General features: G+C 35.0%; 1 protein-coding gene across 1 annotated transcript; it reads right to left on the bottom strand.

Moving 5' to 3' along the window:
- Positions 1–7722: 7722 nt before the first annotated feature.
- LOC140842776 (NADP-dependent glyceraldehyde-3-phosphate dehydrogenase) lies at positions 7723–16789 on the bottom strand. Its single transcript, XM_073210907.1, has 10 exons — positions 16530–16789; positions 15635–15828; positions 15318–15446; positions 15072–15191; positions 14829–14965; positions 14563–14718; positions 13840–14218; positions 13152–13268; positions 12740–12937; positions 7723–7836 (listed from the first exon to the last, which is right to left on the bottom strand). Exons 1-9 carry the CDS (start codon positions 16672–16674, stop codon positions 12824–12826), a joined length of 1491 nt encoding a protein of 496 aa, XP_073067008.1. The 5' UTR covers positions 16675–16789; the 3' UTR covers positions 7723–7836; positions 12740–12823.
- Between the last annotated feature and the right edge of the window lie 7553 nt (positions 16790–24342).

The following is a 24342-nucleotide window of genomic DNA, read 5'->3' as shown; positions in this document are numbered from 1 at the left end:
TGATAAACTATTATTCATATTTTTAAATAAATAGTTGACCGAAATTATTAGATTCATGTCCTAATTGGAAAGTATGTCTATTCTAATGCAGTATTCAAAAAATGTACTTATATTGCTTGTAAGATTTTGTTAACCATACCAGTATCAGTTGCATCGACAGAAAGTAACTTCTTGAAGTTGAAGTTAATCAATAATTATCTTCTATCAATAATGTCGCAAGATAGACTAAATGAGCTAGCTATGTTGTCGATCAAGAAATAAATGATCCGACAATTAGATTACACAGATTTGATAAATATTTTCGCCTCTAAAACAGCTAGACGAGTAGTATTTATGGAGTTATTTAAATATTTGTTGAGTTGTTATTGATTTAATATAATGATTATTTTAAAATGATAGTATAAATCATATTAATATAATTTCGAAACATAGTATATTGATGTAATATATTTGTTATTGATGTAATATATTGGTTATTTTAAAATGATAGTATAAATCTATTGGTTATCAATATACTATACTAATTTCCAAATAGTATATTGATGTAATATATTGGTTATTTCAAAATGATAGTATAAATGATAGTTTATGTAATATATTTGTTATTGAAGTTCATTAACATTGGCTATTTTAAAATGATAGTATGAATCTATTTTAATATTGTTAACTAAGAACGAAACACCAACGCCAAAATAGTTTTCGGTGATTTTATTTAATTTTCAAAAATTACCCTCACACATTTGATAGTGTAGGTTCTTGTGAGACGGTCTCACGAATTTTTATCTGTGAGACGGGTCAACCATACCGATATTCACAATAAAAAGTAATATTTTTTCATGGATAACCCAAATAAGAGATTCGTCTCACAAAATATGACTCGTGAGACCGTCTAAAATAAATTTTTGCTCATTTGATATTATATATAATATTGTTCACACTTTCAAGAAAACAAAATCGATTGTATTTTATTTATTTATTTATTTACTTATACTTTTATTTGGTATGATAAAGTGCTTAAATTTTTGTATTTCATGATTATAAAAAAAAATTATACCAATAAATCTTATATCATATATAATTTTAAAAATATCATAACTAAATCAAAATTTAGAAACAAAATATGTGCAATATATAATCTTCTTGTATTATATTTCACGCACAACATGCACGCCAAATCGGTAGCATGAATAAATTGCTCCAATATATATGGTCGGAACTTGACCAAGATAAGTACCAAATTGTTACTTTTAAAAAGTGATGGATGATTATGAAATTTATGCAATACCAACACAATATTCTAATTTAATAATATATAAAAAAAACAATTATCTAATTTAGCTTCTTTATATATACTCTCAGCACAAAATATGGATCTTTCGTATCCTACATTAATACAGTGGTCCATTGTGAATCTTCATCGTAAATCATAATACATATTGGTGCTTTGTTTAGTTCCACTGTTGGGGTATGATGTTAGATTTTTATATTCTATGTTTGTAGTAGGAATTTTCAAGATTTGAATCGAACTTAAAAATTTGGGTCTCAGAGAACAAATTCGTTAAAATCTCACGAACCGATTCTTGAATACCCGTTACTGTAGAATATTCATGCGGGATGTTCTCCGATTGTACATGTGTGATACATGTTCCTTCTATTTCTCCGAGCAAAGCTCTTCGCATAGCAATGTCTATTGTGTCGGCTTGTCCTTTCATAAGCGGAGAGAGAATAAAGCGTCCATAATATGTTAGTATCGATGAAGTGACACTTATATATTAGATGTTGAATTTTCTATGTTTCATCACATCTGATAGGTGAATGTCATATCATCGATACTCATATAAGTGCGAATAAATTTGTGGGAATGCAATATATCAAAATTATGTGTATGTATATGTATATATAGTGTCTAAACCCGTTCACATTGTAACGACCAACCCTAGACATTATTGGACCTTTATGGTTCGGATTTTAAAATTTGCTTTCCCCATAATAGCATCCTCCCAAAATTACGCTTTTGTTTTTCGGCGTGCCCTTTGGTGGGACAGATGCACAAATTTTGTCCTCGAAAAATATACAATTGAAGATAAAAGCTATTTAAAAACTATCGAGTTTTGGAGACTCAACTGGTCGTGGAGATAACACACAATGGTGCGGGTGGATTTTTCAAATCTCTTAAGGAAATTGGGTGGATTTTTCAAATCTCTTAAGGAAATTGATGACGGGTATGAAAATGTTATCTGCATCTTCGAAATCGTCTCGAGATCTCGATAATAATATCATTATTATTGCTAATAATAATTTTTATTATTAATTAACAAAAACAGAAAACTCAAATTTATAACATTTAAATCTTGTTCACTCTCCAACTCGTCACCTCATTATAATTATAATTATGTTGTTTCAACTTTTTGTTTATTAAAATCATTAATTACAAAAGTTTTTATTGTTTAAATAATATTAATATATAAGTAATTGAATTATTAATGTATCAATATTTTTAAGTGATTTTGAAGATTTTTTTAGTTAATTCAACAGATATTTGAATGGTGATGATGAATATTGTCATTTAATTCATGTTAGGTCACATATGATGATGACAAATTGAGCCTACCTGGTTGCCATTTTCTAGATTATTTAAAGTCAGGATAATGACTAGGAAATATATATATATATATATATATATATATATATATATATATATATATATATATATATATATTTAAATTGCATAATTTTTCCGAGAAAATTACAATTTTATCGCATATGTTTGCGTCTTTACAATTTTGATTCTTTATGTTATCAAAATTGAGTCCAACATCTTTTAAATTTTTTGACAATTTTAACCTGTTTATATTGAGAGTACTGATATATATGAAAGTGCACATGGTAAGACACCCGGGCTTTAGCCCTGGTGGTCCATTTTTTCAAAAAAAGTTATATGTAATTTTTTTTAAATTTTTTATTAATATGATATTAGCTCGGGTAGACCAATTTTAAATATTAAAAGATTTTAAAATTTAAAATTCTAGTTTGGGTGGAATCAAAATTCTAATTTGGGTGGAATCATATTTCTGGCTCCGTCACCTAATTTAACATCTGACTTCTTGGTGAATGCACACCATATACTACCATCCCAACTAGCCTTGGGTCTCAAATTTGTGTATCTTAACATGATGCCTCGCGTTGAACAAACTAAAATGTAACATGCGTCAAATTAACTATCATATATTCATATATAATCGATATTCCTTAATTATGAACCACATAAGTACCTTAACCCATTATTATTTTATTACACGACTAACCCTCCCACGGAAACAAAATACAATAATGGTAGTGTAATCTTGAAATGAAAAACATATCTATGTATATATATAAGAGTAGGTTTCTTGTGAGACGATCTTTATCTGTGAGACGAGTCAACCCTACCGATATTCACAATAAAAAGTAATACTCTTAGCATAAAAAGTAATACTTTTTCATGGATGATCCAAATAAGATATCCGTCTCACAAAATACGACCTTTGAGACCGTCCCACACAAGTTTTTGTCTTTATACAATGTACTGATTAATTTACGAATAAGAACTCTTTGGGATGGAAAAATCACGTTATTATAAAATTCGTCCAAGGAATTAAGAAATTAATATATTAATTTTTACCCTCTTTTTTGTGTTTCTCCAACCATAAAATCTCACTAATTGGGATTAATTTATACATGCATGTGTTGAAACTTCGTGTCAAGGCTATGTTCATTGTACCAAACAGATTTTATATATAATTGATAAAATGGAATCTCACCAACGAAATCATATTAATGATTGAAAAAAAGGGACGAACCATAAAATTTCCAATTTAATATATTGGAAATAATTGTGCTCGTAATTATAGGTACGGAGTAGGTCTCTAATGAGACGGTCTCACGAATCTTTATCTGTGAGACGGGTCAACCCTACCGATATTCACAATAAAAAGTAATACTCTTATCATAAAAAATAATATTTTTTCATGGACGACCAAATAAGAGATCTGTCTCACAAAATACGATCCGTTAGACCGTCTCACACAAATTTTTGTCATAGCTAAGTTCAATTTTTTTAAAAAATTATCATGCTCCACTTCAATTAAACAATTCTTCAACATTTTACAATTTATTTTCAAAATAATTTCTTAATCTATCCCCCAGTCATTTTTAATATACGAGTGTTTTAAGTTGTCTCCCATGTTGAAAATTCTTGGGACTCGAAGCTTATCTTCGTTATTGATTATTATGTATATGCACAAAATGTGCTCGAATAATGATCACACGATTTTATGCGATAATTTTGTAATAATAATGGCCAACCCTGGTGTTCCTATAGAGCGACGTGGGTTGTTTGTACATAAAATTAAAATATTGATACGTAACTAGTTTGTTCTTGGATATGATACCGGCATGCAGGTGCTCGATGCTCCCAAGCACGTCGATGGAAGGCCGCGCTTTCCGGAATCCGTTGCCTTCCCCGTTTAGTAATATTCGTAGTATGGCTCGAGGGGGCATAAGCCTCGATGCTATAAAAGAATACCCAACTCTTCGTATCCACCAAGAGATTAGACTTGAGAAAAGTGAATGGATCATTCTGATTCATCTTCCACTCAGCTCCTTCTCTATATATAGGATTTGAGGAAAAATCTACATATAATTCAAATGCTCATTCATGTAGTGGTTATATTCATCATAATCAAACCCGGGCATGCTGTAGATTATGTTTATCGTGTGAGCATCAAATCCTACCATCTTCTTCCGACCAAAACTTTGAAACCCTCATGTTCCGTCTTCTAATTTGCATAAAATTCCCTTACAAAAGAAATCACTGCATTCGGCTGTGTCTGAGCAAACTCTGTCCGGCCGGCCCCTCTCGGTGATGTTCGCGACTAATCCATAATTGGGGTGCGACATGTCCAACCCCTGCTTCTTCACAATTGGTTTAGATAGCAAAGCCGATGCCTCCTCGTTCCAAAATTTACACTATCATAGTTGCTTGAGGAGGAAGTTTCCTGCTTTTGTTTCTTCTTTTGTGCCATAGGATATTCAAATATTAAACAATAAACTCAACAACATCACCACCAGTCAAATCACAATACTCAACCAAATGGAGGTCCCCAGACCCCAGTCAATCACCAAAAATAAATCCAAAGCATTAATGTCAACAACTAAGCTTCAAGCAACTTTTAAATCCAATACCAAGAATTTTCTAATATCACACCCAATCACTAACAAGATCTCACGTCTAGAAAGAATCGAGTAATCCAAGAGATATGAGTAATTATTACTTGAATTATGGTAGAATACACCAAAAATCGGAGCCGTAGATGAAGATTTAACTAAAAATCTGCAAAATATGGTCCTTAATTCACCGAAGATGAAGAGGAGATAGGGGCGGCAGCGTGATGGAGATAAAGAAATAGCGTGGGAGAGATGTGCACCAGAGCATTCGAATCTGGTCTGAAGTGTGATGAAGAGCAAATGATTGAAGGTGGCTTTTATTTGAGTAGGGTTTTGATCATGAATGATGTAACTTTTTCTGCAGATTTGCCTTCTGAAGAGTCGAGTGCGGCCGCGCTTAAAACCTCACGCGGGTGCACTGAGTGTTCTGTCGGGAAAAAATCTTAAACCTTGTAGCGCGGGGGCATGCTCCTTTCTAGCGCGGGAGCGCTACAAAGACTGTTTCGAAATTTTTTTATGAGCTTTGAGCATGGGTGCATTGCATAGTGAGCGCGTGTGCGCTATGATTTCTAGAATGCAGTATTAATTTTCACGAGCCTCGCGCGCGTCTGGTTATAACACGTGCAGGTGCACTATGACTTTTGTCCATATTCCAAACCTACAAATTGAAATATTCTTAGCTTAGTCCTCGAAAACATGCAAATATACTATATTATGCCAAAAAATGAAAAATTAAGAATTTAAAAACAAAGATGAATGAAAACAATAAAATCATAGGTTGTCTCCTACATAGCGCTTCGTTTGAGATAATTGTCAGCCTGACTTTCTTTCAATCACTGCAGGTTCGGCTCTCCAAGTGGAACATTATCCACGTTCCTCACTTCATTCCCAATATAGTGTTTCACTTGTTGTTAACTTTAAAAGTTCGTCACTAAATGCACTTCAGCTCAACTGCATCATAGGGTCGCACCTTATCCACAGTGAAAGATTCTAACCATCTAGATTTCAACTTCGTAAGCAAGAACTGAATAACAGTACTTGTTGTACGTCCATGCTCAAACTCTCTTTTTAAGATTTTTTTATCATGCCACTTTTTTGTTCGCTCTTTGTAAATCGTGGCATTCTCGTAAGTATAATTGCAGAACTCTTCAACATCATTCAATTGCAATAGTGTTTGCTTTCCAGAAGCTTTCAGATCAAATTTTAATTTATTGACAGCCCAGAAAGCCTGATGTTCTAATTTCAGTGACAGGTGACATGCCTTCCCAAAGACCGATCTATAAGAAGACATCTCAATGAGTGTTTTGAACGCAGTTCTATAAGCCTAGAGTGCATCATCCCATTTGATTGCACAATCCTTCCGGTTATTCCTTGCAGTCTTCTTTAAGATTTGCTTAAACTCTCGGTTTGAGATTTCTACTTGACCATTTGATTGTAAATGATATCCAAGTGTCGCCTTGTTCTTTACACCATATTCAGTCATTAAGAGTTTAAAATATTATTGTTGAAATGTATACCTTCATCATTCAAAATGACTATTTGAGTCCTAAGGCCTGTGAAACTATTTTTGTTCACAAACTTAACTACAAACACCAGCATCGTTAATATTGGTGACAATAAATTTCACTCATTTGGACACATAATCAACGACTAACAAAATATAAGATTGACCAAAAGAAAGTGAGAATGGTCTCATGAAATAAATATCCCAAAATAAAAAAGTTTCACCCCAAAATATTTGTTAGTGTTAACTCATGACTCATAGAGATATTGCCTACTCTTTGACATTTATCACATGATTTCACGAAAATATAGCTATCTTTAAAAAGATTATGACAATAAAAATCAGATTGCAATATCTTGGTCACCGTTCTTGATGCTCCAAAATGTCCTCATATGGCGCAGAATGACGACATTGCTCAAGACACACGTCGTGTAATGATTTGGTCAACACACCTCTTAATAACATAGAGATCGTCTCACATATAGAACTTTGCCTTGTGATGGTGATTCAGATATGGAAACATAACACCACAAGATAGAAAATTAGCAATATAATATCTGCAAGTGTGCTTTTATACTCGGTTAATTGTCATGCATGGTTGTATTGTATCATGACGGGGTCCTTGGACCTTTGACAATTACCTACTAATTTACCACAAACTCAAGCTCGGCGAAGTTCCTACAAGTATACACTTATACTCGGTTAATTTCTGGGTTCAAGAGCACGTCTTGCCCATGAGTTTCATGTCTCAAAGTATTGGCAAACAGCTCGGTGATTTTGTTGGGAGTTTCGTCGAATCCGAAGAGAAAATAACTCCTCATTCTGGAGGAGTTATATGCGTATAAGAGTCTGCTTGGATGTGAGCAAATGGCTAAAGAGATTCAAGAAGATTAAGAAAGCGGGATGGGAGTTCTCAATCGTTAACTTTAGGTGCTACTTCCATTAGGCTTGTAGTCGGGATTTTCTCTCTTTCGTATATGTGTGTGGATGTCTTGTAACAGAACGAACAGATGTTTAAGAAATTTCGTCGGAGAAAGTTACTATTGCAAGTCATCATTACATAAAGATCATACAACTTTGTTAGAACGCGCATAAATACAGGATTATGAAATAAAAAGCTTTATTACTGTTGGTATATGACGTAATTGGCCCATACGTCAATGGCCCATTGGCCCATGAACTTGTATTTGAAAGTCGCATTTCAGTTTTAGTCTTTTCTTTGTTTTGTATCACGATTTCTACTCCTATATATAGGAGATTGTACGAACCTCTTTTACTTAGAGCTGAATAAATATTGGCATCTCATTTTTGTCACGATTGACGGTTATTCGTTTAACATGGTATCAGAGCAACGATCAGGAAATCCTTCTCTTTCCGTCAATTAGCTTGAATTGCAGCTAATTTTGAACTCAATCGATTGAGATCGTTGAGCGCTGCATTTTTCTCCTTTCACGCCTCCTCCTTGCAGCTCCGAATCAGCAGATCCATGGCCAACAACGCTAATTTCAACGATCCTCTGTTCTTGCATCCATCGGATGCTCCAGGCATGACCATTGTTAGTGAACAATTGACAGGAGTAGAAAATTATGGTGTTTGGAGTCGTGCTATATTGATTACACTTCGTGCTAAGAATAAGATAGCATTTATCGATGGAACATGTGTAAGACCACCGGCGGGAAATGCTACATTGAATCAGTGGGAAAGATGTAATGCGTTGGTTTTGTCATGGATTATGAACTCTGTTTCGAAAGATATCTTTAGTGGAATTGTATACTCTAGTGATGCTTCCGCGGTTTGGTCAGATTTGAAAGATCAGTTTGACAAAGTAAATGGTTCAAGAATTTTCTCTATTCACCGAGAGCTTGGGAGATTGACTCAAGGAAACAACACAATTTCAGTGTATTTTTGTAAGATGAAACAGCTGTGGGATGAATATAATTCCTTGGTAATCTTGCCATCGTGTGAATGTGCAGCAGCACGGAGATATATTGAACATGATCAGCAACACCGGTTGTTGCAATTTTTGATGGGCCTTAATGAGAGTTATGTGCATGTTCGCAGCCAGATTTTGATGATGATGCCTCTGCCAATAGTTAATCAGGCTTTTTCGTTACTCTCTCAAGAAGAATCTCATCGATCACTGTCCTCAGTTGATCAACCGACTTCTATTTTCTATGCAAAACAAGGAAGAGGCGATGAGCGAAGGAAAGATGTACTTACATGTGAATATTGTGGATTGAATGGACATGTTAAAGCTTATTGTTTTAAACTGGTAGGCTATCCTCCTGGTCACAGATTGCATAAACCACAGCAGGGCAAAGGGAACTTTCAACGATTCAGTAGAGATTTTGACAAACCCAAGATGAGGACTGTGGCTCACAATGTGGCTGGAGAAATCACCGAACCTTCACCAAAGACCAATACAGTGATTAGCTCGAGCTTCACACCAGCTCAATATGCTGAGATATTACAGTTACTTGGGGGTGCCACTCTGCATTCATCAACAACTACTACTGCTAAAATTCAGCAAGCATCAGATGACAATACTGTTAACAGTAACATGGCTGGACAGTTCCATGAAGGTGCTCCTACAGATTGGATTATTGATACAGGAGCTAATGAGCATATGACTGGTAACTATTCGTTGTTACGTAATGCTAAATCTTTGTGTTCTTCCCCTAGTTCCGTAAGGTTGCCAAATGGTAATCAACTCCTAGTAAATGCAAAAGGGTCTGTGGCCATTTTAGACAACATTCTACTCCATGATGTACTCTATGTTCCCAACTTTCATTTCAACCTCCTATCCGTTTCAAAATTAACCAAATCCCATTATTGCTATGTCACATTCTATCCTCATTATTGTACATTTCAGGACCACAAAAGTGGGAGGATAATTTGGATTGGTAGAGCACGACATGGACTTTTCCACCTCTCAACAGCACCATCCCAGCCTTTCCAGCTACCTCAAGCTCGAGCTAAACACCATACAGCATCTAATATACCACAGTGTAATACTTTCATTTCTTGTACCTTGCTTTCTCATGACTTGTGGCATCAAAGACTGGGGCATATGTCCCTTTCTCGAATGCATTTGTTACCTTTTCTGTCCAAAAACATAGACTTACCTCATTGTGGGATTTGTCTTAAATCAAAACAAACAAGATTAAGTTTTCCTAAAGTTAGTTTGTCTAAAACTTCTCATCTGTTTGAACTGGTACATATGGATATTTGGGGTCCTTTTCGAACATCAACTTACAATGGAGAGAAATATTTCTTAACGATTGTAGATGATTTTTCTAGAGGTACGTGGACGTACCTTATGCAATCCAAATTAGACATTCTTCGACTTCTAAACCAGTTTTTTGTCATGGTTAATACTCAATTCTCCTCGAAAGTTAAAGCCATTCGAACCGATAATGCTTCTGATTTCTTTAAACTTGAGTGTGGGCTGTTGTTTACGTCACTTGGCATTTTGCATCAAAGTTCATGTCCATATACTCCTCAACAAAATGGGGTAGTTGAACGAAAACATCGCCATATTCTTGAATTGGCTCGGGCTTTACACTTTCAATCGTTTATTCCTCTTCATTTTTGGGGAGATTGTGTTCTCACCGCCGTTTACATTATAAATCGTACTCCCAGCCCAATTATTGCCAACAAGACTCCTTTTGATGTCATTTTTGGCAAGGCTCCGTCATATGCTCATTTGAGAGAATTTGGTTGCCTTTGTTATGTCACATCCCTGTATGTCCCTCACAAATTCTATCCTCGAGCCACGGCTTGTGTGTTTTTGGGCTATTCCGTTCTTCAAAAGGGATATAAAGTGATGGATCTTGACACCAAGAGATTCTTTGTGTCAAGGGATGTTGTTTTTCATGAGTCTCATTTTCTTTTTGCTGTTAAAACTCATCCAGACCTTACATTTCCAAAATCCACTCCATTCTTTGATTCTTCCCCACTGGAAGGTCAAAACTTGTCTGATGATTCCACCTCTACTTCTGTCCCAGTAACCAACTCTGATAATGTACCCTCAGATACAGCCCACGTACATCCACTTCCATTGAGGAGATCCACTCGGCTTTCTCAGCCACCCATCTGGACAAGGGATTTTTCTTGTCCCACCATATCTCATGCCTATATTAATTCCAGCTGCTATCCCATTTCCAATCATCTCGACTACTCATCATTTTCTTCCTCTTATCAAAGTTTTTTAACTGCACTTTCTGTGTCACTGAACCACGTTCCTACCATGAGGCTATCTTGGATCCTAGGTGGAAGAATGCAATGGATTTAGAACTGCGGGCTCTCGACTCTAACCATACATGGGATATTGTTGATTTACCACCCTATGCCAAGTCAATTGGATGCCGGTGGGTGTATAAACTGAAATTCTTGCCCAATGGAGATGTTGATAAGTTTAAAGCACGTTTAGTGGCTAACGGTTATACACAACAAGCTGGAATTGATTTCCATGATACATTCTCTCCTACATGCTAAAATTACTACCATTCGTTGTTTCTTTAGCATAGCAGCCATCCGGGGTTGGAGTTTGTTTCAAATGGATGTTGCCAATGCCTTTCTCCAAGGGGACTTGGATGAGGAAATCTTTATGCAATTACCCCCCGGCTATCACGATCAAGAGCGGACTAAAGTTTGCCGTCTTCACAAATCCTTGTATGGTCTTAAACAAGCTTCACGACAATGGAATCAAAAGTTTGCTGCTGTGATGAATGACGCAGGCTTTGTACAATCTCAACATGACCATTCCTTATTTACCAATCATGACACTCATACCACTACTCTTCTAGTGGTTTATGTTGATGATATTGTCATCACTGGAAATAATTTGGATGCAATTGCTGCCTTGAAGAAGTTCTTACCCTCCAAACTTGAGATTCGTGACCTTGGCCTTCTGAAATATTTTTTGGGGATTGAAATAGCACGTTCCACCAGTGGCATTCTCCTAAACCAACACAAATATGTTTTGGATCTTCTTGCGGATGTCGGGATTTTGGGTGCCAAACCTTTTGATACACCCACTGAGCAACACCAGAAGCTTACCTCTCATGTCTTCGATCTCTTACTTCCTCCTTCATCCGCCAGCACTTCAGATGGTTTACTCGCTGATCCAGATTCATACAAACGATTGGTTGGACGGCTGATATATCTCACCATTACTCGACCCGATATATGTTATGCAGTTCAACGGTTGAGTCAATTTATGCACTCACCTAAACACTCACATATGGCTGCTGCCATGCGCGTTGTCAAATATCTCAAAGGTTCTCCTGGTATGGGCATCTTCCTATCTGCTCACAGTGCCTTGAGGTTGTCAGCTTATTGTGACTCGGATTGGGCTTCCTGCCCCATATCTCGTCGATCGTTAACAGGTTACTGTCTTAAATTAGGTGATTCTCTAGTGTCATGGCGCACTAAAAAACAAAGCACCATTTCACGATCTTCGGCCGAAGCCGAGTATAGGGCCATGGCTACCACCTCGTGCGAGATAATTTGGATCCAATGTTTGTTATCTGATATGGGAGTTTTACTTATAGAACCTGCAACGTTGTATTGTGATAATCGTGCTGCCTTACACATTGCTGCGAATCCTATGTTTCATGAACGCACGAAGCACATCGATATCGATTGTCACCTTATTCGTGACAAGATCAAAGCTGGTTGCTTTTGCACTGCCCATGTGGCCTCCTCGCATCAACTTGCTGACATTTTTACCAAAGGCTTAGGCACTAATCAACATCGGTTTTTATTGTCCAAGCTTGGTGTCCAGAATCTATTCCAAGCTTGAAGGGGGCGTGTTGGTATATGACGTAATTGGCCCATACGTCAATGGCCCATTAGCCTATGAACTTGTATTTGAAAGTCGCATTTCAGTTTTAGTCTTTTCTTTGTTTTGTATCACGATTTCTACTCCTATATATAGGAGATTGTACGAACCTCTTTTACTTAGAGATGAATAAATATTGGCATCTCATTTTTGTCACGATTGACGGTTATTCGTTTAACAATTACAGATGAAACAAGAGTACCTTAACTCTCGTACAAACAAAAAAAGAGAAAAAAAAATACACCAAATATATGGCCTAGATATGTTTTCTAGCCCATAGTGTACGAAGGAGACGGCAAGTTTATTACAGTGCTTTTCACTTTGGTCATCATGTTGATACTGTTTGTGATGCCTTGAGATCCTATTCCACTATCCTTGATACCCTGCAGAAAGGGGGAAAAACAATTCAGTGCACTTGAAATACACGTTTTGGGATTCTTGATCTTCATTCAAATGTCCCCTTTGTATGAATGCTAAAATATATATATATATATATATATATATATATATATATATATATCATCAAGTAGTTTCGCCTCGTTGTATTTTAAATTTCATCCCCCCCTCATCGTTTTGTTTGGTTTCTGTTTGAGTTACCTGGAAAGGGAAATGGTCTGGACCCCTAGCCGGAGATGAGTTGATTTGAACGGTCCCAGTCTCCATGGCATCGCTTATCAACATTGCCTTGTTGATATCATTGGTAAAGATACAGCCCTGCAGTTGGTGGTTACACGGATGTAAAAGGTTAGAAGTAATCTCATTTTCTTGAGCTATATGTTTAAGTTCATGGGAAGTATCAAACTCCAAATTCATGATTAAAGCAAGTACAGAACTGTAAGTTTTTCAAAAGCGTGTATGAATTTAGTCAACCGATCCAGTCCTGTATTCGAGTGCGTCTCAGCTAACACCTTATTACCTGAGTTCAAGTCGAGCTTTATTGAGCTGTCCATTGTTATATGAGAACCAACTTACATGATCAAAAGTGATTGGTTTTAAATTATACATGCTGGAGCTTGACTTGACGAAATACTCATGCTCAAATTTAATAGTCAACAAAGTTTGAAATATGTGCTCAAACTTGATTCAGTAACTATTCAAAAGCAACTTAAACTTGAATGGAGCTTAATCGAAACATGAGTTTGAGTTGTACTTTGACCAAGCCGCTTATAAGGGCCGGAGTCCCGGTTTCCATTCCTCTTCAACATGGACCAAGTTTTAAAACAGAGCCAAACTTCCAAAAAGAAATGTTGATCTATCACTACAAGATGAAGCGATGAAATTGTACCTGGAGACCAAAGTTGCTTGCATTGCAGTGATGGATACCTTCCTCAACAGAACCGATCCTAATGACCGGCAAAACAGGTCCAAAAGGCTCCTCCCACGCTATCCTCATGTCCGGTCTCACGTGATCCAATAGCAACGGCCAAATGAGATTTCCCTCCCTCTTGTACTCTTGGCAAAACGTTGCTTCTTTCTTTTTGGCATCCATAACAAGTCCCTCGATAAAGTTTGCAGACGATTCTGAGACGACTGGGGTGATATCACAGTCATCCTCTGGTGCACCGATCGTCAATTTAGCCATTCTGGACTTCACTTTCTCAACGAGTTTGTCAGCCACCGATTCCATCACCAAGACCACTTTCACAGCAGTGCACCTCTGACCACTGTCACATATTCGGAGTCAGAACATTAACACTAACATTAAGCTTAGCGATGGAAGGAGCGGGAGGCCAGCAGGAGCAATCCCCTCTTTCTCTAAAATGTTCTTATTATTTTGGCAGTTTTCATAATCAAGAACATATTTCAGCCCCACCCCAATCCGCCCCTAACTTTTAATTTTAAATATGCACTCCCTATTTCATGAATCCTAGCTCAACCGCAGATATAACTGAACATAAATCAACAAAAAAAAAAAACAGTGAGAAAATTTCTGTGTTTTAAACAAATCTTAGATGAAAACCAAGAATTCATGGTCCCAAAGATAGTAGTAACTTCTATTTCACTATACCTATAAGAGAAGCCTCCTTTTACAATGTTAGCAGCAACCAAATCTAAATCAGCATCCTCAAGCACAATACAAGCATCTTTTCCGCCTAGCTCCATCTGCAAAGGAACCATCCCGGCTTTCTTTGAAATCGCAATGCCAGTGTCACCTCCTGTGAAGCTAATGAAAAAAAGTTTTGTGTCATCAGAACATGAGATAATTACAACTTGTAGCATAAAACTTGAACAAACTTGCACAATGTACACACCAAAATGAGCTGCTCTTTTTACCTTATGCAGTTTACCCCAGGATGCATTGTCAAGAAATCACCAATTTCAGAGCCTTTTCCTGTGATGCAACTAATAAGGCCTTTCGGAAATCCGGCTAAGTGAAAGCAGTGTACCATGTGAAGGCAAGCAACTGCACCCTGCACGTCAACAAATTCAAGAAACATCAAGTTTTGAGTCATAAGATGATCAATAAACCTTAAATGGGGCAGAAAAAGAAAATAATGTTCGCTGATGGAATGATACCTGAGTTGGAGGCTTGAGGACTAAGGAATTTCCGGCAATGAGTGCAGGACCGATTTTGGAGACAGCGAGGTTTACAGGATAGTTAAAAGGGGGGATTGCCAAAACGACACCAAGTGGAATCTGTTAAATATCTTCGTTGAATCAATCACATCCACTTTTTTCCCCAATACATATTGTTTTTTAGAATTCTATATGTTTAAAAGAGACGTTAAACATACAGTTAAGATCAAAAGATTAATCAAGAACCTTAGAAGTGAGGCAATATTTGGTTCTTTCATTCCCTGGGAAACTATCGGATACCAGAAATGTTCCCTCTCCCAAAATTCTGACTCCTTCCTCAGCACAGTAAGAAATAAGATCTCCAGACCTGACAACCTACAAGATCATCACAATATTAAACCAAAAAAATAATCCATCCAAATTACCCCCCTGATCATGCATGAACTCGATGCGGGCAACCAACAATATAAGAGACATCTCTCAGCTAAATTCTCGGGTCTATCTGAATCAAATCAAGAATACAGCACACACATATATATGCATGAATGTATGATTATAGCAACCTCAATAAGAGAATCCTTTGCTGGTTTCGCTATTTCTTTGACTAAAGCCTCCGCAATTGGGGTTTTGTGCTCTTTGAGGATAGCAGCAGCTTTGTGAAGGAGCTCCGCACGTTTCCAGAGAGGGGTCCTGGCCCATGATTTCTGTGCAACTTTTGCAGTTTCAATAACCTTGTTCACCTCTTGTTGCGTACAAGCTGGTCACAAAATCATGCAATTGTAGTTCAATTTTTATGCCATTCTTCTTGTGTATATACAAGTTTCTAGTTCAAATGTGCTTAATTTTCTCTTCAATTAATTTTTTGAAATATAAAATATATAACGTGACATATTAAATTTTTAAAAAAAATTTATTAAGTTTTTTTTCCTTTTAATTTAGCTAATGTGTCGTCCAAGATGGCAAAAAATTGTCACGATGACAAAATCCCCAGATTTGATGTACACGCCATCCAGTTCCTTTGTCTAGTCCCCAAATATTCGGCCAAATCAATTACTTAAGCTTCTAATCTGACTAGTTAGAGAACTAAATAGCAAAATGACACAAGTTAGCCAACCAAAACTGACTATTTTTTGTCGAAAACCCGAAGAACTAGACGCAATTAATCTTTTAAATGAAGACGAAAATAAGATACAAATGTCCCATGGAACAAGATACAGAGAGATCTTGTTTGTGTCGAATAACAGTAGCATGCAAGAACGATATATTGTGAACTGAATTCAGTACACCATCATCTCCCCGCAGCCCATCTGCAGGCCTTGTTACAATTCTCATGATAAATAAGTAAATGTTATATTTCAATATATCGATTTACTATAGACTCATGCAAATTAGAAATAAACGAGGGATACTGGTACGAGGTCTTTCGACAAAGTACAAAAATAAATCTATTTTCTATACCTTGAACCTTGTACTGAGTAGTTCTCGTGGTCGGATTAATGATAGCCACTGACTTTCCAGAAGTAGACATCTTCCACTCCCCGTCAGCGTAGTACTTGTACACATCTCCGTCCAATATCTCCGCAAAAGCTCCGCTACCCGCCATTGGTGCTTGCTCCCAGACCTCGGATATCGAATGGTTATGATCAACACTAGTACTGAGTGAGTGTCTTACTTTTTCTCGGACTGGTGAGGTGTTAGTTTGGAGTAATGCATGATAAATAGCGCCTGTTCCGTTGGAAGAAGGTGAGCCACATTTATGGTTGGGCGATTTTGGGTCACACGTTTTGTATCCGATACAGGACAACCTGCCCTTTGTTTTTACTAGATTGCCACTCGATCTGTTGGCCTGTGTGATCGGTAAACTTGAACCAGTGATCTTGCAATAAAAAGTCATAAGCTGGATTAGGTCTCGGATTCCAGATCCAACCGGTTCTCGAGTAGTATGCTTAGAGGTTAGTTCTACTAACTCGGTTTAATTTATTGAAATAACGAAGATTTATGAGTAACTGAGATATCCAAATGATAATCAGTATCATTATATCATATGAGTCTTTATATTTTCTATTGGAGAACAAAATTTTCATCGAATGCTCGGCATCTCGTGAAATATACACAAAATCGTGCCAAACCCTAGCAATAATCATGTGACAATTAGAGTATGCCAACCCTAGTTATGGACAAAGATATACATAATAAATTAGAACTAGCCACTAGGGTATTTAATCATTAAAAATATTTATTTATAATAGAAGTAAAGTCGTGAGAGTTTTTTTTCGAGGGAAAGTCGTGGGAGTTAATGGAAAATAAGAGTTTTTTTTTTTTTTTTTTTGCTATATAATGTATTTTTTTCCTTTTATCTTGAAGATTAATTTTGTTTTTTGCATGTCATTAATCAGAGAAGCACGAGTTAAGAGGTCTCATTGTAACAAATTATTCCCCGTGTCTAAAAAAATACAGAGGCTCAAGTTGCCCTTGGTTGCATTTTCTTTTTTCTTTTCTTTTTTCTCCTTTTGGGTTCATCAACAATTTAGAGGCAGCAGCAACCTGCATTGGACCGAATTTCATAAAAAGGAAAAGTAAAAAGATGACTGGAGAAACCATACAACAAAATCCATTGGACCGAAATGGAATATTCCTTTTATTGTTTGTAGGACGATGTTATCCACATAATATCCATCGTATCACTTTTACTTTTGTTTGACGTATAACTTTGGTCAAATAATGTTTTTCTAAAACCGATATTTATGATTTTCTATAAAAGAAAAATTTATTCATAATCTTCTAATTTATGAAAAAACATTTAATTGTTGTAACTCTTTAGAATTATACATATTAAATATCTCACATCGGCTGAATTAAGTAATTTAGAGTTGTATATATGAATTTAGACAATCTTTTGCATTTGAACTAGCTTTTGGAGTTGGGTTATGTCAAAATCCTGATTTTAACATGGTATCATACCAGATTTCGATCTTGGTCCAACCCACCGTTATTTGTATGTACTATGAGCCACCCGATAATATATCTTATAAAGTTCACACCGCAGTTATTCATTCATGGTCGTGAGTGAGATTTGTTAGATGTCTCACATCGGTTAGATTAAGTAATTGAGAGTTGTATATATAAATTTAGACAATCATTTCCCTTCGAACTAACTTTTGGAATTGAGTTAATTCAAAATCTCAATCTTAATAATACCACATTTAAAAAACTGAGGATATCATATAACAAAATCATGGTCCAAGAAATGTTACAATTTAAAATAATCTTGATACCTTTCTCATCTACCAAAGGTGTTTGGTCTATAAAAAAAACTTCATATGATGACTGCGATATTAATTTGAAGGGCACTAATATATATATTTTCATGAAAAATATATAATTATGTCGATGCACTCAGGTGACACTCGTAGCTTGCATACAAGTCAAGTATTTTCCAATGCAAATCAGGCCATTGATTTGCACCTTCACCCTAAGCAGGCGCGCGTGCGAGAGAACTTCTTTACCAATGATTCTTACGTATTCTTAAAATGTAGCCAATTTCATTTTGATGTGTGAGAAAAACTTGTATATATATTATCCAACAAAGCAACCAAAACCAAAATATATAGATGATCATTGAAGATAAATGAACGAGGACAACCATACAAGAAAAAATGGTGAGTAAGAGGAATTTGTTCACTTGAAGGTGGTAGTTGGCAAACTTGTTACTTGCATTTTCGGGATGGTCTTTGGTATGGTGTGAATTTTCTTGCTAAACTTGAACCACTTGTTTTGGCGATGGTCAACAGATTCCACTTCATCCAAAATTTTCTACAGCAAACGTGCCACCCAAAGCTCCAACATTTTGAGATCCTACTAATTTATTATTTATTTGTCAATTCTTATTTTTTTAGCTTGGCTATTAATGAATTCATTTGTAAAACTATTGTCCAAACTGTTATGAAAGTAATTCTTTCATTTTCTTAAATTTTTATTTTATTTTTGTCAATTCTTATTTTTTTAGCTTGGCTATTAATGAATTCATTTGTAAACCTATTGTCCAAACTGATAAGTTCTCAATTTCGAAACGATTATTATAAAAGACAAGGGAAGTGGGTTGGAGAAAAGAGCCCATTTAGATAATTTAACTCCTAATTTGGTATATGAGATAAGGGAGGGATTGATAAATAATCCTTCTTATCCTATGTTTGGTACATTTTTTAAAAGCTCGTGATAATATCATGGGCCCTTGATAAATAAATTTTTTGAATGATAAAATATCCCTTCTGTTATGTGTGATAGTTTTAATTTAAGGATAAAATATACTACAAATGACTTAATTACCCTCAATTTATAAATGATTTTTATAAATCTATGCTAGTAGGTAGAAATTAAAATCAAATAAATATTTTTATTTATTTTTATATATTATATAAAATGATAATTATATAAATAGTTATTATAAATCTCAATAAAATTATTAGTATCACCCGATTAACCTTAAAAATTGATATTTGACGTGACTTACAAAATCAAAGGCTCAATTATCATATTATATAATATATAAAATTAGGTAAAAATAAATAAATCATGCAAGCACTATCGACGTATGAACAAATAAAAAATATGAAGTCTCTCAACAACTTTGAAATTATAAAATTTATTGTGATAAGGTTAATTTTGTCATTACAATCTAATATATAAATTTAATCACTCTTATTAAAATCATACCGAACAATAATTAATATGATATCTTACATATTATTTATCCTTAACTTATCATTATATTATATATCACGTGTTTATCCTATCATGTGTACCAAACTATGCCTTGAGTATAAACATCAATCCAATATATATGGAAAATGCCCAACTATTTCATCCATATCTAACATTGAAAAAAAAAATCTTTTAATTATTATCATACCCTCTTCATAAAAATATATAAAAATCAAAATGATAAATTTTCAAAATCAACAATGATTATGAAAAAAATATGTACAGATACATTTTGACTAATTATATAAAATATAATATCAGCAACATCACATCAAATTGATAATAATGATATTCACTTTTTAGTGTTTATTTATTTTATATTATTTAAAACTACAATACTATATAGAATTTAAAAATTATTAAATATGTAATGAAGTTTATAATTGTTAGTTTGTGGAAACACTATCAATTGTGACTTTGATGATAATAAAAAATTTTGTTGTGTTTTTAACATATTTAATAAAGTATGTAGTTGCAAGATATCAATTGAGATATTTAACAAACTGGAACTCCAATTAAGTCAAGCTGAAAATCTGGCGATTTCAAATATTTCAATGATATCGTACAAACCAATAATCCAAATGACTAGCGGCTAAAAAAGTTGGAAATCCAACTCAATTATCTAGAAATCACTTAGTCAGGTAGAGTGAACTCAAATGTGTTATCTACGCGAAATGGTGGTTGCAATTCCAAATTGAGTGATTCTTGATTATGAAAGCTAAGAAAATACTACAACTTTTATGTTTACCACTTATCCCAGAAATCAACAAAGCAAGAACTATATTCACCAGACCAGACCACATTTAACTCCACCATTTTTCTCATCCACTCAACCGTTTTACTCATTCAACCTTTTTGCTCATCCGATCGGTTCATTCATTCAATCGTTTAGCTCCTGGAACAGAACTGTACTAGCAGCCTGCCAGAAAGTCAAATATGACTATTGCAATGTCAAAAATAGTATAGAACCTTTTTCTAACTATCATATTTTTGTGTCTAACGATATATCACTCTTGAAAGCTATATATACAATATCTTAAAGATCAAATACACGATTTTGAAAGGGGTTCAAATCATGAGTGTTCTACATGAAAAAATTAACTAAAATGGGAGCAAAGCCAAAAAAGAAAAGTTCTAAATAGATATATTAGCTTAGTTATATCTTTCCCTTTACTTGTGAGAATATATTTTGAGACTATATATACTGTAATAGATTAATTTCCTCACACATATAATCACTCACATATACAAGTGAGATGAGTTTTAAAGTTTGCCAAGAAATATTGAATGTTGATGTGGGCGGGGGTAGGGCAGAAAGGAACAATGGAAAAAAAGTTGAGTAATAGTTTTCACACAAAGACATTAAAAATTGTGTTCGTAGTATTGGCATAAAAGACTTTATACATTACGCAGATTGTGAAGTTGCAACATAAAATCGAGAGTGTACTATTAGTTTCGATTAGGCAATACATAAGTCTTAAGTCGAATTCGGTTTGTGCAAATAATTGTATAAATCAAAGTCTTCTAGTGAATCTTTTCAAGAGGAAAAATGAGTAATATAAGAGTTGTTAGTATCCGAACATTCATAAACAAATTCGTGCATATTTATTTAGTTCATTTACTTATTTTGTAGGCATAATTGAAGCATTTTATGTGTTTTTCACGTACCAAGATATTGCATATAAAGTGTTTGATAAGATGATTTAACCAAATCATTCTTATTATTTCAACTTGCATACTTTTTAAATATATTTCAAAATATTTAATCAGTTTTTAGAGGAATAATTTTGAGTTTCTTCCTCTTGATATTATAATCAAATTCGATTTAATTTTCAGTGTTCGGTTCATCTTTTAACATTTCAAAAACAAGCTATTGTAACTGTTTTATTTGCAAAATCTTTTAAAATGTTTATTCATCCTTCTAAATACTAAACCGATTCTAGCAATAATATTTAAATCAATCGTGAGACTGTTCTAAAATATATATCAAATATATATTCAATTTGTTGATCTATCATCAAATAACTAAAATAAAATCGACTAACTATTTTAATTGTACAAAATTTAAATTCAAATAATCACAATAAATAAATAAATATTAGTATATTTAATGTGAGATCAGTCGACTCGGTCCATACCTGGAATGAAAATAATATTTTTGACGTATAAAATAATATAGATATTAGTATAAATCATGTGAGACCAGTTGACTCGGTCCATATCTGAAATGAAAATAATATTTTTGACGTATAAAATAATATTATTTTATAAGTCGGTTCGGGTAGCAGACTAGTCTCATAAAATTTACCCTTTAGACAATCTCATATAAGGATGGCAATGGGTCGGGGCGGGGGCGGGTTTGTCATTACCCTTTAGACAATCTCATATAAAGTTTAGTTATAATCATAATGAAATGACTCATTATAAAGTATATAGATTTTTAAAAAACTTCAAAAACTGTGAAGCCCAATCATTGATCTTTTTAAACAAGCTTTATCACAAATCAGAAAACTGAATCTGCTTGCTCCGAAGAGAAAAGGTATGCAATCCCAGATAGAGTTCATGACCTTTAACCACTGTTATAGAGAAAATCCTTTGAATTGCATCGATGGTTCCCGGGGAAGCACTAGGACTAATGGTCAGGGTAGACTTCTCATAATTCACAAGTTGGCCAGAAGCACATTCATATACTTGCGGGCACCTTCTAATACGTTGGCAATCTGTCTCCAATGCAAGGAAAAAAAATCAGGCTATTATCCGCAAAAAAATAAATGTGAGATAGAAGGACAATTGGATGCAATCTTAACTCCCTGGAACCATTTATCATTCTCCGCTTTAGATAGAACCGTAGAGAGACCTTGAGTGCAATTCGCAAATAAATACGGAGATAATGGATCACCCTGTCTTAACCCACACTGAGGGGAAATGAGGCCATCCATATATAGACTGATTTACTCAAATCGAATAGGAGACCGATGACAGACATCTTAGTATAAGCTTCACAAAATCTCTTGCAAACCCAAGTTTAATCATGATCACCTCCAAGAATTTCCAATTCCACTCAATCAAACTTTGCTCATGTCTAGTTTAAGCGCCCCAAACCCGGTCTTGTTTTTCTTATTATTACGGATCCAATGCACGCATTCGAATCCAATAATAACATTCTCTGTGATAAAACCCATTTGAACCCGGGCTTTAGATGGATGCATATCGAACAAAGCTTTCTAAATTTCGTTTTTTGTATCATGAGGAGCTGTAAGGGCTGTATTCATAGACTCATTTACTGTTGGGCAAATATGCTCTATAGCAGTCGCAATCACATATCAGAAGGGTTAAAAAACTCGTTTTAAAGAAAACGAAATAAGTCTCTGATCGAAATCCAAATGATTAATTTCTCTTGTAAGATAAAGCACATGCCAATAAGAATTACAAAGACTGTCCAGTCTCCCAAAAATTATCTCATCGTTCTTTCTACGATTGCACCAAGTAAATTGATCTCCTTTAAATTACAAATCACTCAGCATGCAAGAACTAATCGCATCGCTCAAAGCAGACATTCGGTGAATCAACTCTTCTGAATTCAACGGGTTATCCTCCGATGAAGGAGTAAGATTGTCACGATTAGACCCAGAGGGCGACTTAGTCACACCGTCTTGACCAGATGGCACACTGGAATCAGAATTACGACCCCCCTGAATTCCCTTAATCCTCGATGAGCTTGGGCCGCAGGAGACCTCATCCAACAACCAAACTCCCAATCTTCCACATGCTGACATGCATAACAAAAATTGGGCAGCTTTACACAGAGGAATAGGATGCAAGACTCATCTTACAAATTTACTAGACACACACGTACCTTTACCAAGGTAATCGGTACGTGTGCTGCACTAGATTATAATCATCGCAATTGCAAAATATTTTTATTTTAAAATCTAAATCTAAAATAAATGTACAAAATAATAACATATTAAATTTAGAAAAATTATTGATAATATTGATTTGAGATAAATAAGGATAAGATAAAAATTTGTGTGAGACGGTTTCACAGGTCGTATTTGTAAGACGAGTCTATTATCTGGGTCATCCAAGAAAAAGTATTGCTTTTTATGCTAAGAGTATTATTTTTTATTGTAAATATCGGTAAGGTTGACCTGTCTCACAGATTCAGATCTGTGAGACGGTCTCATGTGAGACTCACTCATAAGATAATATAAGTCTAACGGGTTTTTTTTAAAAATAATAAAAATTTAAAAACTTATTTCAAAGCTAATTTAAAAAAAAATTATGTTGCAAAACTAATCTAATCCGCGCTTGGTAAGCGCGGACGGTGTCTACGTGTACCACCGTCCGCGCTTACCAAGCGCGGACAATACACCACGTAGGAGCGTCCACGCTTACGAGGCGCGGACCCTCCTACGTGGACCACCGTCTGCGCTTACAAAGCGCGGACGGTGGTACACTTGACACGCGGCGCTCTTGCATTCGTTATATCCTTATCTTCCCGATTCCT

This window comes from Primulina eburnea, chromosome 10 (assembly GCF_022965805.1).
Source record: "Primulina eburnea isolate SZY01 chromosome 10, ASM2296580v1, whole genome shotgun sequence".
In the NCBI taxonomy this organism is placed as follows: Eukaryota; Viridiplantae; Streptophyta; class Magnoliopsida; order Lamiales; family Gesneriaceae; genus Primulina; species Primulina eburnea.
This window is presented reverse-complemented; position numbering and strand designations above follow the sequence as displayed.